This window comes from Ranitomeya variabilis, chromosome 2 (assembly GCF_051348905.1).
Source record: "Ranitomeya variabilis isolate aRanVar5 chromosome 2, aRanVar5.hap1, whole genome shotgun sequence".
In the NCBI taxonomy this organism is placed as follows: Eukaryota; Metazoa; Chordata; class Amphibia; order Anura; family Dendrobatidae; genus Ranitomeya; species Ranitomeya variabilis.
Window position 1 is genome coordinate 3,612,837 of NC_135233.1, and position 19,122 is coordinate 3,631,958.

The following is a 19,122-nucleotide window of genomic DNA, read 5'->3' on the forward strand; positions in this document are numbered from 1 at the left end:
ATATTTGGTACTGGGTGGTGTTTTCTTTCTCTTATATTTGTAGCTGGGGTGTCTGTCTTGCCTTATATTTGGAGGTTGAGGAGATGTTTCTCATACCTGTTCGGAGGTGGTAGTTGAGGTCTTTACTTTCTTATATTTGGAGGTGCTGAGGTTGAGGTGACTTCCTGCCTTTATATTTGGTACTGGGTGGTGTCTTCCTCCTCTTATATTTGGAGGTGGTGTGGGTGCATCTTGTGTCCAGGTGTTTAGCACCCTTATCATACTACTTGATTACCACTTTCATATGCCTTGGTTGTTGAAAAAGAATCTCCAAGTAGTTCCTGACTCATTGGTTTCGATTCCCTGCCCTCCCTCTAAGCATTTTACGCCACAGATGGGATGGAACTCACTATGGCATGACATCACCCTTTGCTGCGGTTTCATCTTCCATTTATTTGCAATGATTCCTCCACCAGCTATTGTTTACTGCATATGGTTCATGTCAGATCTCCTGATGATACTAGTAGTGGAAGAGCTCGTAGTACTTTGGCATTAAATTGCTAAGCTCTGCAGCTTGGAACTTGGCTAACATTTTTATCATCAATGACTGCATCTGGGATAAGTTGATAATAGAACATGAACCCCTTAATTGCAAACCTTTTCACTGAGCTGTAAAGTCACACAATAAAGATATGATGGCCATAAATATGAGGTTGTCATGGCAAAATTGCTATCTAATAACACAGAATTGCATCTGGAATATGAAATAACTGTAGGCAAAGCCCAAAAAATCCACTCAGTCTATGTACCGGTAACGTCCTCTTTCAGGGATCCTTCCACTTGCAACGTCTGCTCTCGATAATCCCTTCACAGCAATGTCTGCTTTCAGGGATCACGTCTCTGGCTGTCACTGCCACACATGACAAATTCCAGTGAACCTTAAGCATTTCATTGAAATATAAATTATATAAAAACCAGCGGTCAGAAACCCTGAAACGAGTTTTTGCATTGACCACACTGTCGTTTCTCTCCCTTTAGGAGATCAGAGTGACCATCGATTGGCTCTCCGGAACATTGCAGCGATGGTCAAACCAGGAGGAATCGTGATCATAGATCACAGAAATTATGACTACATCCTGAACACTGGCTGTGCCCCTCAAGGCAAGAACATCTACTACAAGGTGAGCTCAGTACTGGCCAAAGTGTCCCTGGAGCATTTACAGATGATGATGTCTCCATCTGTCTCCACAGAGTGACCTGACCCAGGACATCAGCACCTCCGTCCTGTGGGTGAATAATAAACCCCACATGGTGACCTTGGATTACACTGTCCAAGTACCTGCGTCCGGGGAGTCACAGCCAGAACTGAGGTACCGGTCACCGCCTTCCTTTATTAGTACTACTTACGGTAAATAAAGAGTAGAGAGACGAAATAGCAAATTATTAAAATGTTATAAGTTTATTTAAATGTGATTAAAAACATATAAAACAAGCTATAAGAACCACACAAAAGAAGAACACACAAACAGAGACCTATGGACAGTTCCAAATGAATATTTAAAGGCCAGGTATGTTTAGAAAATTAGTGCCATAAATAATAACGTATTCATAGAGCGACAGATGAAATCAGCCTGACAAATGAATGCTACACAAAGTCCCCCATAGAGGAAGCATTAGCGAAACGGCGCTGTCTGGGTGAGAGCACACGCACAATTTGGGACCGCTCCTATTTATTCACAGCCAGGTATGGTCACATTATTTTATTTTGCGCTGGTTCTCCACTCAGTAACCTGATCTACGGCTTTGTAATCTTGTAGAGATCTTTTCTCCGTAGTGGCACACTTTTGCATTACATGTTTGCACTGATTACTCAGCACCTTCTATTTACCAGCTGGTACATGCATTATGTGATTTATTTGATTAGGGTTTACCATTTATTTTGTGGAGAACCTTCATTATACTATGATCTATGAAATAATTGGTGCTGTTCATTCTCTGTTTTTGGTGCACATAGTTATTTCATGCACACATAGATTATTATTTTTTTATGTATTATTTTTTTGTTAAATTTAGACATTTATAATATCTTACAACTTGCATTAGCATTATTTATATGGGTATATTTGGCTGCATACACCTGCAGTACGCACTGGACACCTTATTAGCATTTGCTATTTTGCATTTTGTGTAGTATTGTTTTGCACACATTATTAGCATTGTTTATTCATACGTGTATTTAGTCCTATACACCTGCAGTACGCACTGGACACCTTATTAGCATTTGCTAGTTGGCACTTTGTGTAGTATTGTTTTGCACACATTATTAGCATTGTTTATTCATACGTGTATTTAGTCCTATACACCTGCAGTACGCACTGGACACCTTATTAGCATTTGCTAGTTGGCACTTTGTGTAGTATTGTTTTGCACACATTATTAGCATTGTTTATTCATACGTATATTTAGTCCTATACACCTGCAGTACGCACTGGACACCTTATTAGCATTTGCTAGTTGGCACTTTGTGTAGTATTGTTTTGCACACATTATTAGCAGTGTTTATTCATACGTATATTTAGTCCTATACACCTGCAGTACGCACTGGACACCTTATTAGCATTTGCTAGTTGGCACTTTGTGTAGTATTGTTTTGCACACATTATTAGCATTGTTTATTCATACGTATATTTAGTCCTATACACCTGCAGTACGCACTGGACACCTTATTAGCAATTGCTATTTTGCATTTTGTGTAGTATTGTTTTGCACACATTATTAGCATTGTTTATTCATACGTATATTTAGTCCTATACACCTGCAGTACGCACTGGACACCTTATTAGCATTTGCTAGTTGGCACTTTGTGTAGTATTGTTTTGCACACATTATTAGCAGTGTTTATTCATACGTATATTTAGTCCTATACACCTGCAGTACGCACTGGACACCTTATTAGCATTTGCTAGTTGGCACTTTGTGTAGTATTGTTTTGCACACATTATTAGCATTGTTTATTCATACGTATATTTAGTCCTATACACCTGCAGTACGCACTGGACACCTTATTAGCATTTGCTAGTTTGCATTTTGTGTAGTATTGTTTTGCACACATTATTAGCATTGTTTATTCATACGTGTATTTAGTCCTATACACCTGCAGTACGCACTGGACACCTTATTAGCAATTGCTATTTTGCATTTTGTGTAGTATTGTTTTGCACACATTATTAGCATTGTTTATTCATACGTATATTTAGTCCTATACACCTGCAGTACGCACTGGACACCTTATTAGCATTTGCTAGTTGGCACTTTGTGTAGTATTGTTTTGCACACATTATTAGCATTGTTTATTCATACGTATATTTAGTCCTATACACCTGCAGTACGCACTGGACACCTTATTAGCATTTGCTAGTTTGCATTTTGTGTAGTATTGTTTTGCACACATTATTAGCATTGTTTATTCATACGTATATTTAGTCCTATACACCTGCAGTACGCACTGGACACCTTATTAGCAATTGCTATTTTGCACTTTGTGTAGTATTGTTTTGCACACATTATTAGCAGTGTTTATTCATACGTATATTTAGTCCTATACACCTGCAGTACGCACTGGACACCTTATTAGCATTTGCTAGTTGGCACTTTGTGTAGTATTGTTTTGCACACATTATTAGCATTGTTTATTCATACGTATATTTAGTCCTATACACCTGCAGTACGCACTGGACACCTTATTAGCATTTGCTAGTTTGCATTTTGTGTAGTATTGTTTTGCACACATTATTAGCATTGTTTATTCATACGTGTATTTAGTCCTATACACCTGCAGTACGCACTGGACACCTTATTAGCATTTGCTAGTTGGCACTTTGTGTAGTAGTGTTTTGCACACATTATTAGCATTGTTCATACGTGTATTTAGTCCTATACACCTGCAGTACGCACTGGACACCTTATTAGCATTTGCTATTTTGCATTTTGTGTAGTATTGTTTTGCACACATTATTAGCATTATTCATACGTATATTTAGTCCTATACACCTGCAGTACGCACTGGACACCTTATTAGCATTTGCTAGTTTGCACTTTGTGTAGTATTGTTTTGCACACATTATTAGCATTGTTCATACGTGTATTTAGTCCTATACACCTGCAGTACGCACTGGACACCTTATTAGCATTTGCTAGTTTGCACTTTGTGTAGTATTGTTTTGCACACATTATTAGCATTGTTCATACGTGTATTTAGTCCTATACACCTGCAGTACGCACTGGACACCTTATTAGCATTTGCTAGTTGGCACTTTGTGTAGTATTGTTTTGCACACATTATTAGCATTGTTCATACGTGTATTTAGTCCTATACACCTGCAGTACGCACTGGACACCTTATTAACATTTGCTATTTTGCATTTTGTGTAGTATTGTTTTGCACACATTATTAGCATTATTCATACGTATATTTAGTCCTATACACCTGCAGTACGCACTGGACACCTTATTAACATTTGCTATTTTGCACTTTGTGTAGTATTGTTTTGCACACATTATTAGCATTGTTCATACGTGTATTTAGTCCTATACACCTGCAGTACGCACTGGACACCTTATTAGCATTTGCTAGTTTGCACTTTGTGTAGTATTGTTTTGCACACATTATTAGCATTGTTCATACGTGTATTTAGTCCTATACACCTGCAGTACGCACTGGACACCTTATTAGCATTTGCTAGTTGGCACTTTGTGTAGTATTGTTTTGCACACATTATTAGCATTGTTCATACGTGTATTTAGTCCTATACACCTGCAGTACGCACTGGACACCTTATTAACATTTGCTATTTTGCATTTTGTGTAGTATTGTTTTGCACACATTATTAGCATTATTCATACGTGTATTTAGTCCTATACACCTGCAGTACGCACTGCACACCTTATTAGCATTTGCTAGTTGGCACTTTGTGTAGCATTCATTTGTCAGGCTGATTTCATCTGTCGCTCTATGAATACGTTATTATTTATGGCACTAATTTTCTAAACATACCTGGCCTTTAAATATTCATTTGGAACTGTCCATAGGTCTCTGTTTGTGTGTTCTTCTTTTGTGTGGTTCTTATAGCTTGTTTTATATGTTTTTAATCACATTTAAATAAACTTATAACATTTTAATAATTTGCTATTTCGTCTCTCTACTCTTTATTTAAGTAGTAGTGTGTTTCTATCATTGTATTTGACGGTTTTTTGCAAAAAAAAATTTTTTCAAGACCGTGTTAAATAATTCTTCCTTTATTAGTGCGAGACATGAAATAACCCCATCTGTTGTATTGGGAAGCCTAAAAACTCACCGTCCCAGTAAATATCTGCAGCTTCATCGCCTCTCCAAGCCCCTGCCCATCACCACCACCATGTGATCTGACAGAAATGCTCTGCTTGGTCAGAGAGGATGGCGCAGCTTTAACCCCTTCACCCCGAAGCCCGTTTTCACCTTCCTGACCGGGCCAATTTTTACAGTTCTGACCACTGTCACTTTATGAGGTCATAACTCTGGAGCTTCAATGGATCCCTGTGATTCTGACACTGTTTTCTCGTGACATATTGTACTTTATTATGGTGGTAAAATGTCTTCAATATGACTTGCGTTTATATGTGAAAAAAATGGAAATTTGGGGAAAGTTTTTGAAAATTTCGCCATTTTCAAACTTTTAATTTTTATGCCCTTAAAATCAGAGTCATATCACATAATTTACTTAATAAATAACATTTCCCATATGTCTACTTTACATCAGCACCATTTTGGAAACATCATTTTTTTTGTTAGGAAGTTATAAGGGTTAAAAGTTGACCAGCGATTTCTCACTTTTATAACAAAACATATAAAACAGTTTTTTTAGGGACGAAGTCACTTTGAGGGGTCTATATGGCAGAAAATACCGAAGTGTGACACCATTCTAAAAACTACACCCCTCAAGGTGCTCAAAACCACAGTCAAAAAGTTTATTAACCCTTCAGGGGCTTCACAGGAATTTTTGGAATGTGGAAGGAAAAAATAAACATTTACTTTTCTTTCACAAAATGTTTTCTTTAGACCTATTTTTTTTTACTTGAGGGTAAAAGGAGCAAATGAACCATACAATTTGCCAGTTACTAACCCATTTACACACATTTTCCCCCAGACCAAGCATTCTCATTTTGTGTACCAACCTCTTGTGCGGCACGGTATCAAACGCTTTGGAAAAATCGAGATATACCACGTCCAATGACTCACCGTGGTCCAGCCTATAGATCACCTCTTCATAAAAACTGATTAGATTGGTTTGACAGGAGCGATTTCTCATAAACCCATGCTGATATGGAGTTACACAGTTATTCTCATTGAGATAATCCAGAATAACATCCTTCAGAAACCCTTCAAATATTTTACCAACAGTAGAGGTTAGACTTACTGGCCTATAATTTCCAGGGTCACTTTTAGAGCCCTTTTGGAATATTGGCACCACATTTGCTATGCGCCAGTCCTGCGGAACAGACCCCGTCGCTATAGAGTCCCTAAAAATAAGAAATAATGGTTTATCTATTACATTACTTAGTTCTCTTAGTACTCGTGGGTGTATGCCATCCGGACCCGGAGATTTATCTATTTTAATCTTATTTAGCCGGTTTCGCACCTCTTCTTGGGTTAGATTGGTGACCCTTAATATAGGGTTTTGAATGTTTCTTGGGATTTCACCTAGCATTTCATTTTCCACCGTGAATACCGTGGAGAAGAAGGTGTTTAATATGTTAGCTTTTTCCTCGTCATCTACAACCATTCTTTCCTCACTATTTTTTAAGGGGCCTACATTTTCAGTTTTTATTCTTTTACTATTGATATAGTTGAAGAACAGTTTGGGATTAGTTTTACTCTCCTTAGCAACGTGCTTCTCTGTTTCCTTTTTGGCAGCTTTAACCCCTTAACGACCGCCAATACACCTTTTAACGGCACTGTGGAAAAAGTGTATAGCGCCCCCCAGAGTCAGATTTTCTCTGGGGTCTCTGCTACCCCTGGCAACCGAACATGATTCAGGTCGGTTTTTACCGACCCCGGGTTGCGATCGCCAGTAATTAACTATTTACCGGCGTCCGCAAAAAAAACACGATTTGCCATTTCATTTCTCTGTCCTTTGATGTGATCACACATCAGAGGACAGAGAAATGGGGTTCCCGATCGCCCCCCGATACTTACCCATGTCCCCTAGTGCTCCTCATGGTTTCCCATGGGCGCCCCCATCTTCTTCCGGCAAAAAACTGGCCAGCCGGCACCAGGCAGATCTTTGGGGTCAGTTTTACCGACCCCTGTTTTGCGATCACAATAATTAACCATTTACCGGCGACCGCAAAAAAAATGCGATGTGTCTGTCATTCTCTGTCCTCTGATGTGACGCACATCAGAGGACAGAGAAATAGGGGGATCAGGGACCCTGTCATACTTACTGGTGTCCCTGGGTCCTCCCGTGTCCCCTCCTAGCCGCTGGCTTCTTCCTCCGGTAAGAAAATGGCGGGCGCATGCGCAGTGCACCTGCCGTGATCTGCTGGCCGGCAGAGGAAGGTTCTTCCTCTTGTTTCATTTTGGTCACTGTGATAGATCCTATCACAGTGATCAAAATTAAAAAAATAGTAAATAACCCCCCTTATCTCCCCCTTAGTTAGGAAAAAATAAAATAAAAAAATGTATGTATTTCCATTTTCCAATTAGGGTTACAGTTGGGCTAAAGTTAGGGTTAGGGTTGGGGCTAAAGTTAGGGTTAGAGTTGGAATTAGGGTTAGGGTTGGGATTAGGGTTAGGGTTGGCATTAGGGTTAGGATTAGGGTTAAGGTTAGCTTTGGGATTAGGGTTAGGGGTGTGTTGGGCTTAGGGTTTTGATTAGGTTTATGGTTAGGGTTGGGATTAGGATTATGGATCAGGTTGGTATTAGGGTTGGAGTTAGAATTGGGGGGTTTCCACTGTTTAGGTACTTCAGGGGGTCTCCAAATGCGACAGTTAATTTTGCGCTCAAAAAGTCAAATGGTGTTTCCTCCCTTCTGAGCTCTGCCGTGCGCCCAGTGGTTTACCCCCACATATGGGGCATCAGAGTACTCAGGACTAATTGGACAACAACTTTTGGGGTCCAGTTTCTCCTGTTACACTTGTGAAAATAAAAATAATTGGGGGCTAAAAAATCATTTTTGTGGGAAAAAAAATGATTTTTTATTTTCACAGCTCTGCGTCAAACTTCTGTGAAGCACTTGGGCATTCAAAATGCTCATCACACATCTAGATAAGTTCTTTGGGGGGGTCTAGTTTCCAAAATGGGGTCACTTGTGGGGGGGTTCCTACTGTTTAGGCATATCAGGGGCTCTCCAAACGCAACATGACGCCTGCAGACCATTCTATCAAAGTCTGCATTCCAAAAGGGCGCTCCTTCCCTTCCGAGCTCTGCCATGCGCCCAAACAGTGGCCCCCACATATGGGGTATCAGCGTACTCAGGATAAATTGCACAATAAATTTGGGGGTCCAATTTCTCCTGTTACCCTTGTGAAAGTAAAAATTTGGGGGTGAAAAGATCATTTTTGTGGAAAAAATATGATTTTTTATTTTCATGGCTCTACATTATAAACTTCTGTGAAGCAGTTGGGGGTTCATGGTGCTCACCACACCTCTAGATAAGCTCCACGGGGGTCTAGTTCCCAAAATGGGGTCACTTGTGGGGGGTTTCTACTGTTTAGGTACATCAGGAGCTCTGCAAATGCAACATGATGCCCACAGACCATTCCATCAAAGTCTGCATTTTAAAAAGTCACTACTTCCCTTCCGAGCTCTGCCATGCGCCCAAACAGTGGTTCCTCCCTACATATGGGGTATCAGCGTACTCAGGACAACCTGGAAAACAAATTTTTAGGGTCCAATTTCTCCTGTTACCCTTGAAAAAATAAAAAATTGCGAGCTAAAAAAAAATAATTTTTGAGGGAAAAAAAAGGATTTTTTATTTTCACGGCTCTACGTTATAAACTTCCGTGAAGCACCTGGGGGATTAAAGTGCTCATCACACATCTAGATAAGTTCCTTAATGGGTCTAGTTTCCAAAATGGGGTCACTTGTGGGGGGTTTCCACTGTTTAGGCACATCAGGGGCTCTCCAAACGCAACATGGTGTCCGATCTCAATTCCAGCCAATTCTGCATTGCAAAAGTCAAACGGCGCTCCTTCTCTTCCAAGCTCTGTCATGCGCCCAAACAGTGGTTTACCCCCACATATGGGGTATCGACGTACTCAGGCGAAAATGCGCAACAACTTTTGTGGTCTAATTTCTCCTCTTACCCTTGTGAAAATAAAAATGTGGGTGCGAAAAGATAATTTTTGTAGAAAAAATGCGATTTATTTTCACGGCTCTACATTATAAACTTCTGTGAAGCACTTGGGGGTTTAAAGTGCTCACCACACACCTATATAAGTTCCATAAGGGGTCTAGTTTCCAAAATGGGGTCACTTGTGGGGGGGTTTCCACTGTTTAGGCACATCAGGGGCTCTGCAAATGCGACATGGCATCCGATCTCAATTTCAGCCAATTCTGCATTGAAAAAGTCAAACGGAACTCCTTCTCTTCCAAGCTCTGCGGTGCGCCCAAACAGTGGTTTACCCCCACATATGGGGTATTTGTATATTCAGGAGAAATTGCACAACAAATTTTGTGGTTCATTTTCTCTTTTTACACTTGTGAAAATAAAAAAAATTGGTTCTGAATTAAAATGTTTGCAAAAAAAAGTTAAATGTTGATTTTTTCTTTCCACATTGTTTCAGTTCCTGTGAAGCACGTAAAGGGTTAATAAGCTTCTTGAATGTGGTTTTGAGCAGCTTGAGGGACGCAGTTTTTAGAATGGTGTCTATTTTGTGTATTTTATATCATATAGACCAATCAAAATGACTTCAAATATGATGTGGTCCCTAAAAAAAAAATGGTTTTGTAAAATTTGTTGTAAAAATGAGAAATTGCTGGTCAACTTTTAACCCTTATAACTCCCTAACAAAAAAGAAAACTGTTTCCAAAATTGTGCTGATGTAGAAGAAGACACGTGGGAAATGTTATTTATTAACTATTTTGTGTGACATAACTCTCTGATTTAAGGGCATAACAATTCAAAGTTTGAAAATTGCAAAATGTTAAAAATTTTCACCATATTTCCATTTTTTTCATAAATAATCGCAAGTAATATCGAAGAAAGTTTTCCACGAACATGAAGTACAATATGTCATGAGAAAAAAAATCTCAATCAGCGGGATCCATTAAAGCGTTCCAGAGTTATAACCTCATAAAGTGACAGTGGTCAGAATTGTAAAAATTGGCCCGGTCATTAAGTACCAAATTGGCTCTGTCACTAAGGGGTTAATTAGTTTTTTAGATAAAGTATTTTTCTCCCTATAGTTTTTTAGAGCTTCAATGGTGCCATCCTGCTTTAGTAGTGCAAATGCTTTCTTTTTACTGTTAATTGCCTGTCTTACTTCTTTGTTTAGCCACATTGGGTTTTTCCTATTTCTAGTCCTTTTATTCCCACAAGGTATAAACCGCTTACAGAGCCTATTTAGGATGTTCTTAAACATTTCCCATTTATTATCTGTATTCTTATTTCTGAGGATATTGTCCCAGTCTACCAGATTAAGGGCATCTCTAAGCTGGTCAAACTTTGCCTTCCTAAAGTTCATATACTTCTCTTTGCGGTAACGCACCTCCCGCAGAGCAGTATATGTAAAGCGGATGTCAGGAACGGGTTAATTGACCAGCACTCTTTCTATCCATTCCTTCAACTAGCCCCTCCATTGCCCTAGACCCCCAGGGTTGTTATCATTAAAGCAGTTTATCTGACCTTTTTTTTTTCTTTTACTATGCTCCTAAGAACTACCAGGCAGGTACTTGCTAACTACCTGCCTCTTCTACGGCTCTGGCATTGAGAGGTCACTGACCACTGTTTACGGCAATTCTGCTGTTCATGTTGACAAAGCAGCTCTTCCTCTTCCGGGCTGCGTAGTCGATGGGGTGTGACTGCCTGAGTCATGCTGTTTGAGTGGCCCAGAGTGGCTCTGGCACTTTACAGGAAATCCGTGTCCCAGTGAGCTGTCAGGTGTGGGGAGCATTACACTTACTTGTAGGCTGCAGGCCTCCACTGTCGCCAAGCCTCTGCTTTCGGGAGCCGCCGCACACAACTCAGGGGACACCAATTTCATTTCAGCAAATAGAAGTTTACTGGACAGTTCAAGTTCATCAGCGTGTGATATATCGGAGAGGACACAACACGTGTATGAATTGTATGAATTTTTCTTTTGGTCTTGATAAAGGCCAATTATGGTCGAAACGTTGCCTGCTGCGTCTTCCTGTTCTTTTTCTAATTGATATGGAATATAGAACAAGATTTTTACCAATAATTCACTGTTTTGGTGCCTCAGCTTTCCTGAACTTCTATATGCGGACTGGCACCATCAGCCCAGGGATTTACTGTCCAGTTTAGCAGTACATCTGGGGTGCGCTACCTTCTATTCACACAGCTCCTCGTCCATCTTCCCCTGTGCACCACAGAACACAATACGTCCTTTTAACACCCATGCCGGACTGTGTAAATCTGAGGTAGTGGGTTGTAATAATCACCTAGGCAGTTTAACAATGCAACTATTTTTTTATTCCTTATGTCCATGGTTTTACATCTTCAGGTAGATGGCCAAAATACCTTGCCCCCAGTCCACAAGATCCCCACCCCCAAGCTGGTAGTTCCACTGCACCAGTACCAGGTAATACTCACTGTCTCCCAACTTTTAGTTGCCCCACAGATTTTGTATCTCCCGCCAGTATAGTCTGTAGTCACAGTCCATGCTCCATACCATGACCGTAGCACGTCTCTCACTCCAGCTGGCAACAACAGTCATTAAGATGGTTCCTCATATCCAGACGATAGATATCATAGAATGTTGGAGTTGGAAGGGACCTCAAGGGTTATCGTGTCCAACCCCCTGCTCAATGAAGCACATGAATCACTAAACCATCTCAGACAGAAGTATGTCCAGCCTCTGTGTGAAGACTTTCATTGAAGGAGAACTCACCACCTCTCGTGGCCGCCTGTTCCACTCATTCATCTCCCTCACTGTCAAAAAGATTTTTCTAATATCTAATCTGTGTCTCCTCCTTTTCAGTTTCTTCCATTGCTTCTCGTGTTTCCATGTGCAAATGAGAATAATGATCCCTCTACACTGTGACGGACCCTCAGATATTTGTAGAACGCTAATAAGTCTCCTCTTAATCTTTTTTTTTGCAAGCTAAACATTCCTTGATCCTTTAACTGTTCCTTGTAGGAGATACTTTGCAGTCCGCTCACTATCCTGGTTGCTCTTTTCTGTACTTGCTCCAGTTTTTCAATGTTTTTTTTTTTTTAAATATGGAGCCCACAACTGGACCCAGTATTCCAGATGAGGTCTGACCAAGGAGGAGTAGAGGGTGTGTGGTGCAGTGAAAGGTGTAGTGCTGGACGGAAGATACACTGCTCAAAAAAATAAAAGGGAACACTTAAACAACAAAATCTAACTCCAAGTGAATCAAACATCTGTGAAATCAAACTGTCAACTTAGGAAGCAACACTGATTGACAATCAATTTCACATGCTGTTGTGCAAATGGAATAGACAACAGATGGAAATTATTGCCAATTATCAAGACCCCTCAATAAACGAGTGGTTCTGCAGGTGGGGACCACAGACCACATCTCAGCACCAATGCTTTCTGGCTGATGTTTTGGTCACTTTTGAATGTTGGTTGTGCTTTCACACTCGTGGCAGCATGAGACGGACTCTACAACCCACACAAGTGGCTCAGGTAGTGCAGCTCATCCAGGATAGCACATCAATGCGAGCTGTGGCAAGAAGGTTTACTGTGTCTGTCAGCGTAGTGTCCAGAGGCTGGAGGCACTACCAGGAGATAGGCCAGTACACCAGGAGACGTGGAGGGAGCCGTAGGAGGGCAACAACCCAGCAGCAGGACCGCTACCACGGCCTTTGTGCAAGGAGGAACAGGAAGAGCACAGCCAGAGCCCTGCAAAATGACCTCCAGCAGGCCACAAATGTGCATGTGTCTGCACAAACGGTTAGAAACCGACTCCATGAGGATGGTCTGAGTGCCCGACGTCCACAGATGGGGGTTGTGCTCACAGCCCAACACCATGCAGGAGCTTGGCATTTGCCACAGAACACCAGGATTGGCAAATTCACCACTGGCACCCTGTGCTCTTCACAGATGAAACCAGGTTCACACTGAGCACACGTGACCGACATGACAGAGTCTGGAGACACCGTGGAGAGCGATCTGCTGCCTGCAACATCCTTCAGCATGACCGGTTTGGCAGTGGGTCAGTCATGGTGTGAGGTGGCATTTCTTTGGAGGGCCGCACAGCCCTCCGTGTGCTCGCCAGAGGTAGCCTGACTGCCATTAGGTACAGAGATGAGATCCTCAGACCCCTTGTGAGACCATATGCTGGTGCGGTTGACCCTGAGTTCCTCCTAATGCAGGGCAATGCCAAATCTCATGTGGCTGGAGTGTGTCAGCAGTTCCTGCAAGATGAAGGCATTGAAGCTGTGGACTGGCCCACCCGTTCCCCAGACCTGAATCTGATTGAACACATCTGGGACATCATGTCTTGCACCATCCACCAACGTCATGTTGCACCATGGACTGTCCAGGAGTTGGCGGATGCTTTAGTCCAGGTCTGGGAGGAGATCCCTCAGGAGACCATCCGCCGCCTCATCAGGAGCATGCTCAGGCATTGAAGGGAGATCATACAGGCACGTGGAGGCCACACGCATTACTGAGCATCATTTCCTTGTCTTGAGGCATTTCCACTGAAGTGGGATCAGCCTGTAACTTCATTGTCCACTTTGATTTTGAGCATCATTCCAACTTCAGACCTTCATGGGATATTAGTTGCGATTTACGTTGATCATTTTTAGGTTTTATCGTTCTCAACCCATTCCACTATGTAATGAATAAAGATTTACAAATGGAATATTTCATTCAGTGATATCTAGGATGTGGTATTTTAGGGTTCCCTTTATTTTTTTGAGCAGCGTATATTTCTCCCAGCAGGATAAGATTTGGCCTGCATTTTCCTTAAGGTTGAGGACCTGCAGTGATGTCACTGTCACGTGATCAGCCCACGTGATAGGTACCTCACCTGTGGGTGTGGTTATGGTCTGTGTCTATGGAGGTTATTGTTTGGCACATGGTCTGTGTTCAGGGTGTGAGGAGCTAGGCTGGAGTAAGCCTGAATTTTTTTTTGTGGCAGATTACACATGCTGCAAAGGTTTGCGACAAGACTCATAGCAACCCTGGGAATGGCACCTGGCAAACGCCGCTGACCAGGCAGCCGCTTAGATAAGCCCTCCTGTGCAAGGGTGAGTCTGAGACCAGTGGTTCTCCATGCTGGAGTATGTTTGTGTTTTTTTTCTCGCACTTTCTGCCACCGTTTAAAGTGTTAATAAACCACTGAAGTTTGGACTCTAAGCCTGTGTGTTGCCTCATCACTGCGGCCCTGCCACTGCCTACCAGAGCAAATCCCTACATATTGGTGGCTTGAATGTAGGCAGACGCAGTGAGGCCGGTGCTGTTTTTGCTTATTTTTTTGCTCTGGACTCCAGCTTATGTCCTGGGTGAAAAGAGTGGCGCAGAACCAGTCGGGGAACTCTGCAGAAATGGAGGCCACGATGAAAGTGCTTATGGAGGCCATGTGACAGCAGCAGCAAGAGGCTACCCAGCAGCAGCACATATTAATCAACAGCAGCAGGAAACCTACCTGCTGTTGATATAGCACATCATGGTGTCTTCATGGGGAATCCATGATGTCCGGAAAGCGGTTCATACAGCGATCCCCAAAATGGAGAAATCTGACAATGTCGAGACGTAGCTGGAGATGTTCGAGGGAGTGGCTGAGAGGAAGAGACTACCCCGGGACCAATGGGCAGAAGTCATTGCTCCATTTCTAGTTCCAGGACCTATGAAAGCCTATCAAGACCTACCCCCTGAGCAAAGGGAGGACTAAACGATCGTCAAGGGTGAGATATTGGCAAGTCTTGGGGTAAATGTGTTAGTCCGGGCCCAGCGGGTACTCCACTGGGAGTTTAACCCCTCCAAGCCAACTCAGTCCGAGTATTATGACCTCTTGCACTTATTCCAAAAGTGGTTACAGCCTGAGGTACTGTCTCCCACTGCCATGCTGGACTGCATGGTGACTGATAAATTTAGGAGGGCTTTGCCCCACCCCCTCCAATCATGGGTTGGGCAGGCATCCCCTAATAATGTGCTACAGATGATGGACCTGATTGAATGATATGGGGCTACCAAAGAGCTCCAGGGAGGAACACCCCGAAAGGTAACAGGAAGTTTCCCTAGGTCTCCACCCTTGGTTCAGCAAGCAGAGCCCAGGAAGGCCGCTCAAGACTTATCTGGGGGAGAAAGGGGCCCCATAGTCTGCTAACGGTGCCATGAGCCATGCCATATGAGAACTGATTGCCCCCACCTGGCTGAGCCCATGGACACAAACTTTGGGTACCGCCAATCCCATTATGCCAAACTGATTTGTGCAATGGGCACCTCAGAGGGACCCAGTATGGGACATTTGTGTAAGGTTGATGTGGAGGGCACCCCAGCTGTGGCCCTACTGGACTCGGAGTCTCGTGACCCTGCTACGAGCCAGCGTGGTACAAACCAGCAAGTACACTGGTCGGAAAGTTGGGATGTTGTGTATACATGGGGAATTAAAAGACTATCCTACCGTACTACTGGTGATCAACACGCCAGTGGGAAGGCGGTGCTACGAGGTGGGGGTTGTGATTAATTTATATTATGAATTGATACTTGGAAGAGACTTTCCTTTATTTTCTGTACTTTGGCCAATAGTTGTCCCACCCAGTGAACAACTGTCGACACCGGTGGCAACCAGGTTTCACTTTTTGAGCAGGGGGTTGGACCAGATGGCCCAGGAGGTTGCGTCCAACTATCATTCTATGATTCTTTGATTCTCCATGAGTTGGGGCATGATCCTGGTGGCCCAGAGGACGTGCTGGTGGTAGGGGTAACCTCTCCTTTGGTGGAGGAGGGGGAAATTTCTCCCCTAGAAGTATTGTCCGGAGATGTGGAAGACTTGCCGCAAGAACCTAAACTGTCAGACTTAAATGTATCAGGCGACAATTTTGGTACAGCACAACTCCGAAACCCTACTTTGGCTCGAGCCAGGGGAAATGTACTGTTTACACTGTGTTCCAAATTATTATGCACAAAGAGTTTAGGAGTGATAAGTTTAGAGTTTTTTGTTTGTCATTTAAACTCATTGATGGTGATGTGTCAGGGCTCTTTATATCACTGAAAGCAATTGCAGAGACCTGTGCACATTAGTTTGGCCGGTGCGTCCAAATAAAGGCAAGACTACTTAAGAAGGCCGTTCCACATTATTAAGCAGCCTACATTTTTTGCCAAAATGGGAAAGAAAAAGGATGTGTCGGCTGCTGAGAAGCAACAAATTGTGGAGTATTTAGGTCAAGGCATGACTACAATCAACATTGCCAAGACACTTCATCGTGATCATCGCACAATCAAGAAGAATGTAGCTGATTCCCAGCACACACGTGTGTGTGCTGATAAGGAGAAATTGAGGACTCTTTCCAACAGGCAATTGTGTAAGGTTAAAAGAGCAGCTGCAAAAATGCCTTGTCATAGCAGCAGACAAGTTTTTGAAGCTGCTGGTGCCTCCAACGTCCCCAGAACAACAAGTTGCAGGGTCCTTCAGAGGTTTGCAGCTGTGCGTAAGCCATCCTGCCGACCACCTCTATCCACTGCACACAAGCAGAAACGGCTCCAGTGGGCCAAACGATACATGAAGACTGACTTCCAAACTGTTTTGTTCACCGATGAGTGCCGTTCAACGCTCGATGGTCCAGATGGATGGAGTGGAGGATGGCTGGTTGATGGACACCCCATGAAAACACGGCTAAGGCGCCAACAAGGAGGAGGTGGAGTAATGTTTTGGGCTGGAATCATGGGGAGAGAGATTGTCGGCCCCTTTATGATCCCTGAAGGGGTAAAGATGAACTCCATAATCTATGTGGAGTTTCTAAAACAACACTTCGTGCCATGGTTCAAGAGGAAGAACCGTGCTTTCCGCAGCAAGATCATTTTCATGCATGATAATGCACCGTCTCATGCTGCAAAAAACACATCTGCATCTCTGGCTGCTATGGGCATAAAAGAGGACAAACTTATGGTGTGGCCACCATCTTCCCCTGACCTCAACCCCATTGAGAACCTCTGGAGCATCATCAGAAGGAGTGTCTATGATGGCGGGAGGCAGTTCACATCTAAGCAACAGCTCTGGGAGGGGATTCTGTCCACATGCAAAACAATTGGAGCAGAAACCATCCAAAAACTGACAAATTCAATGGACGAGAGAGTTCAGAAGCTTCTTTCCAACAAGGGGTTCTATGTGCAAATGTAACATCACCTAGAATAAAGTTTTCACTTGAAAACTGTTTGATTTCATTTTGTAATAAGCTGATAATGCTTAGAACTTCACAACTGACCATTTTTTTGTTCAAAATAAAAAAAAGGTTGAAAACTCTGCTGTGCATAATAATTTGGAACATGCATTTTGAGTGTTTATTTTTTTAAAAAAGATCCTGTTTTCATAGGCATTTTTTTCCAAACATTGCAATTATACTAGAATAGTAGATGACTGGGAAATAACAATGACTGCAATTCAGATAGGTAATTTAGAGAAAATAGGAGGAAATGTTATTAGCATAATAATTTGGAACACAGTGTATTAACGGGGAACCCCAACAACCTGGGGCAGCCACAGTGTTGCCACGCTTTGAGCTGAACCGAGACCTGTTGTATCGAGTCAAGAAGATAAGTGGGGAAATACCTGGTACCTCATGCATATTGTAGGCTGGTAATGGACCTAGCACATGCGCATGTACTCTGTGGGCATTTGGGCCAAAAGAAAACCCTAGACCGAATATTGCAGCGGTTTTACTGGCTAGGGGTCCATGAAGAAGTTAAACAGCATTGCAATTCCTGTCCAGTGTGCCAGGTAACCAGTCCCCAGCCACACTTTCGGAGTCCTTTGGTGCCTCTACCAATTATAGAGGTAACTTTTGAAAAAGTGGCCATGGTTCTGGTCGGTCCTGTCAATAAGTCAGCAAGGGGACACCAACACATCCTGGTAGTTCTAGATTATGCCACCCTGTATCTTGAAGCCATTCCACGGTATTTTTCAACTTTTGACCTCACCAAAGGATACTAGTAGGTGCCCGTAACAGAGTCGGCTAAGGAAAAAATGGCCTTTGTGATTCCTGAAGGGCTGTTCCAGTATAAAGTATTACCCTTTGGTTTGCATGGCGCGTCGATGACATTCCAGCGGTTAATGGATATTCTCCGTTCCAATAGCCGTTATGCCTCAGCCTATCTGGATGATATTGTTGTGTACAGTGCAGACTGGGAAAGTCACATACCAAAAGGTACAGGCGGTGATAGATTCTCTCCGACAAGCAAGACTAACCGCCAACCCAAAAAAGTGTTCCATAGGGTTGGAAGAAGCTCGGTACTTGGGTTATGTCATTGGGAGAGGAGTCCGCAAACACAAAGTAAACAAAGTGGAGGCAATTCAGAACTGGCCCCGTGCTGAGTGACATTTGAATAAAATGACGGTGATCCCAGTCAGTGGAGAGTCGTTTTCGCCCTCTGCCGGTCTGTAGCTTTGTTGTCCCCAATGTCTGCTGCTTGACCTTGTTGTAATGGACTGCCGTCTTAGAAATGTTAAGGATGGAGGCAACATGATGTTCACTGTGTCCTGCTAGTAAAGCCAGAATTGAGCCCTTCTTTTCCTCACTCAATGCTTTTCAACTCCTTTGGCATGGTTAAAAGTTATTTTTTCATTTCTATTACTTTTGGGATATTACTAGCACTTGTCTTGCCATCCAGCTTGTCCTATTGCAGGAGGATTGTGAACACCACAGCAGGGTTTTTATACTTTCCTACGTTAAATAAGATTTGGTTCAGGTGATCGCCCACTCACAAGCTCATTACTTCTGGTTGGAATT

The 19,122-nt window shown here is 42.7% G+C and overlaps 1 protein-coding gene across 2 annotated transcripts in view; it reads left to right on the forward strand.

Annotated features, from left to right (window-relative positions):
* GNMT (glycine N-methyltransferase) overlaps positions 1-19,122 on the forward strand; it is a 177,852-nt gene that overhangs the window by 146,354 nt on the left and 12,376 nt on the right. For both annotated transcript variants that reach the window (XM_077281857.1, XM_077281858.1), the window contains 2 exons: positions 1,018-1,160; positions 1,231-1,349. In XM_077281857.1, the coding sequence (XP_077137972.1) occupies positions 1,018-1,160; positions 1,231-1,349 (262 nt within the window). The remainder of the gene's footprint in view (positions 1-1,017; positions 1,161-1,230; positions 1,350-19,122) is intronic.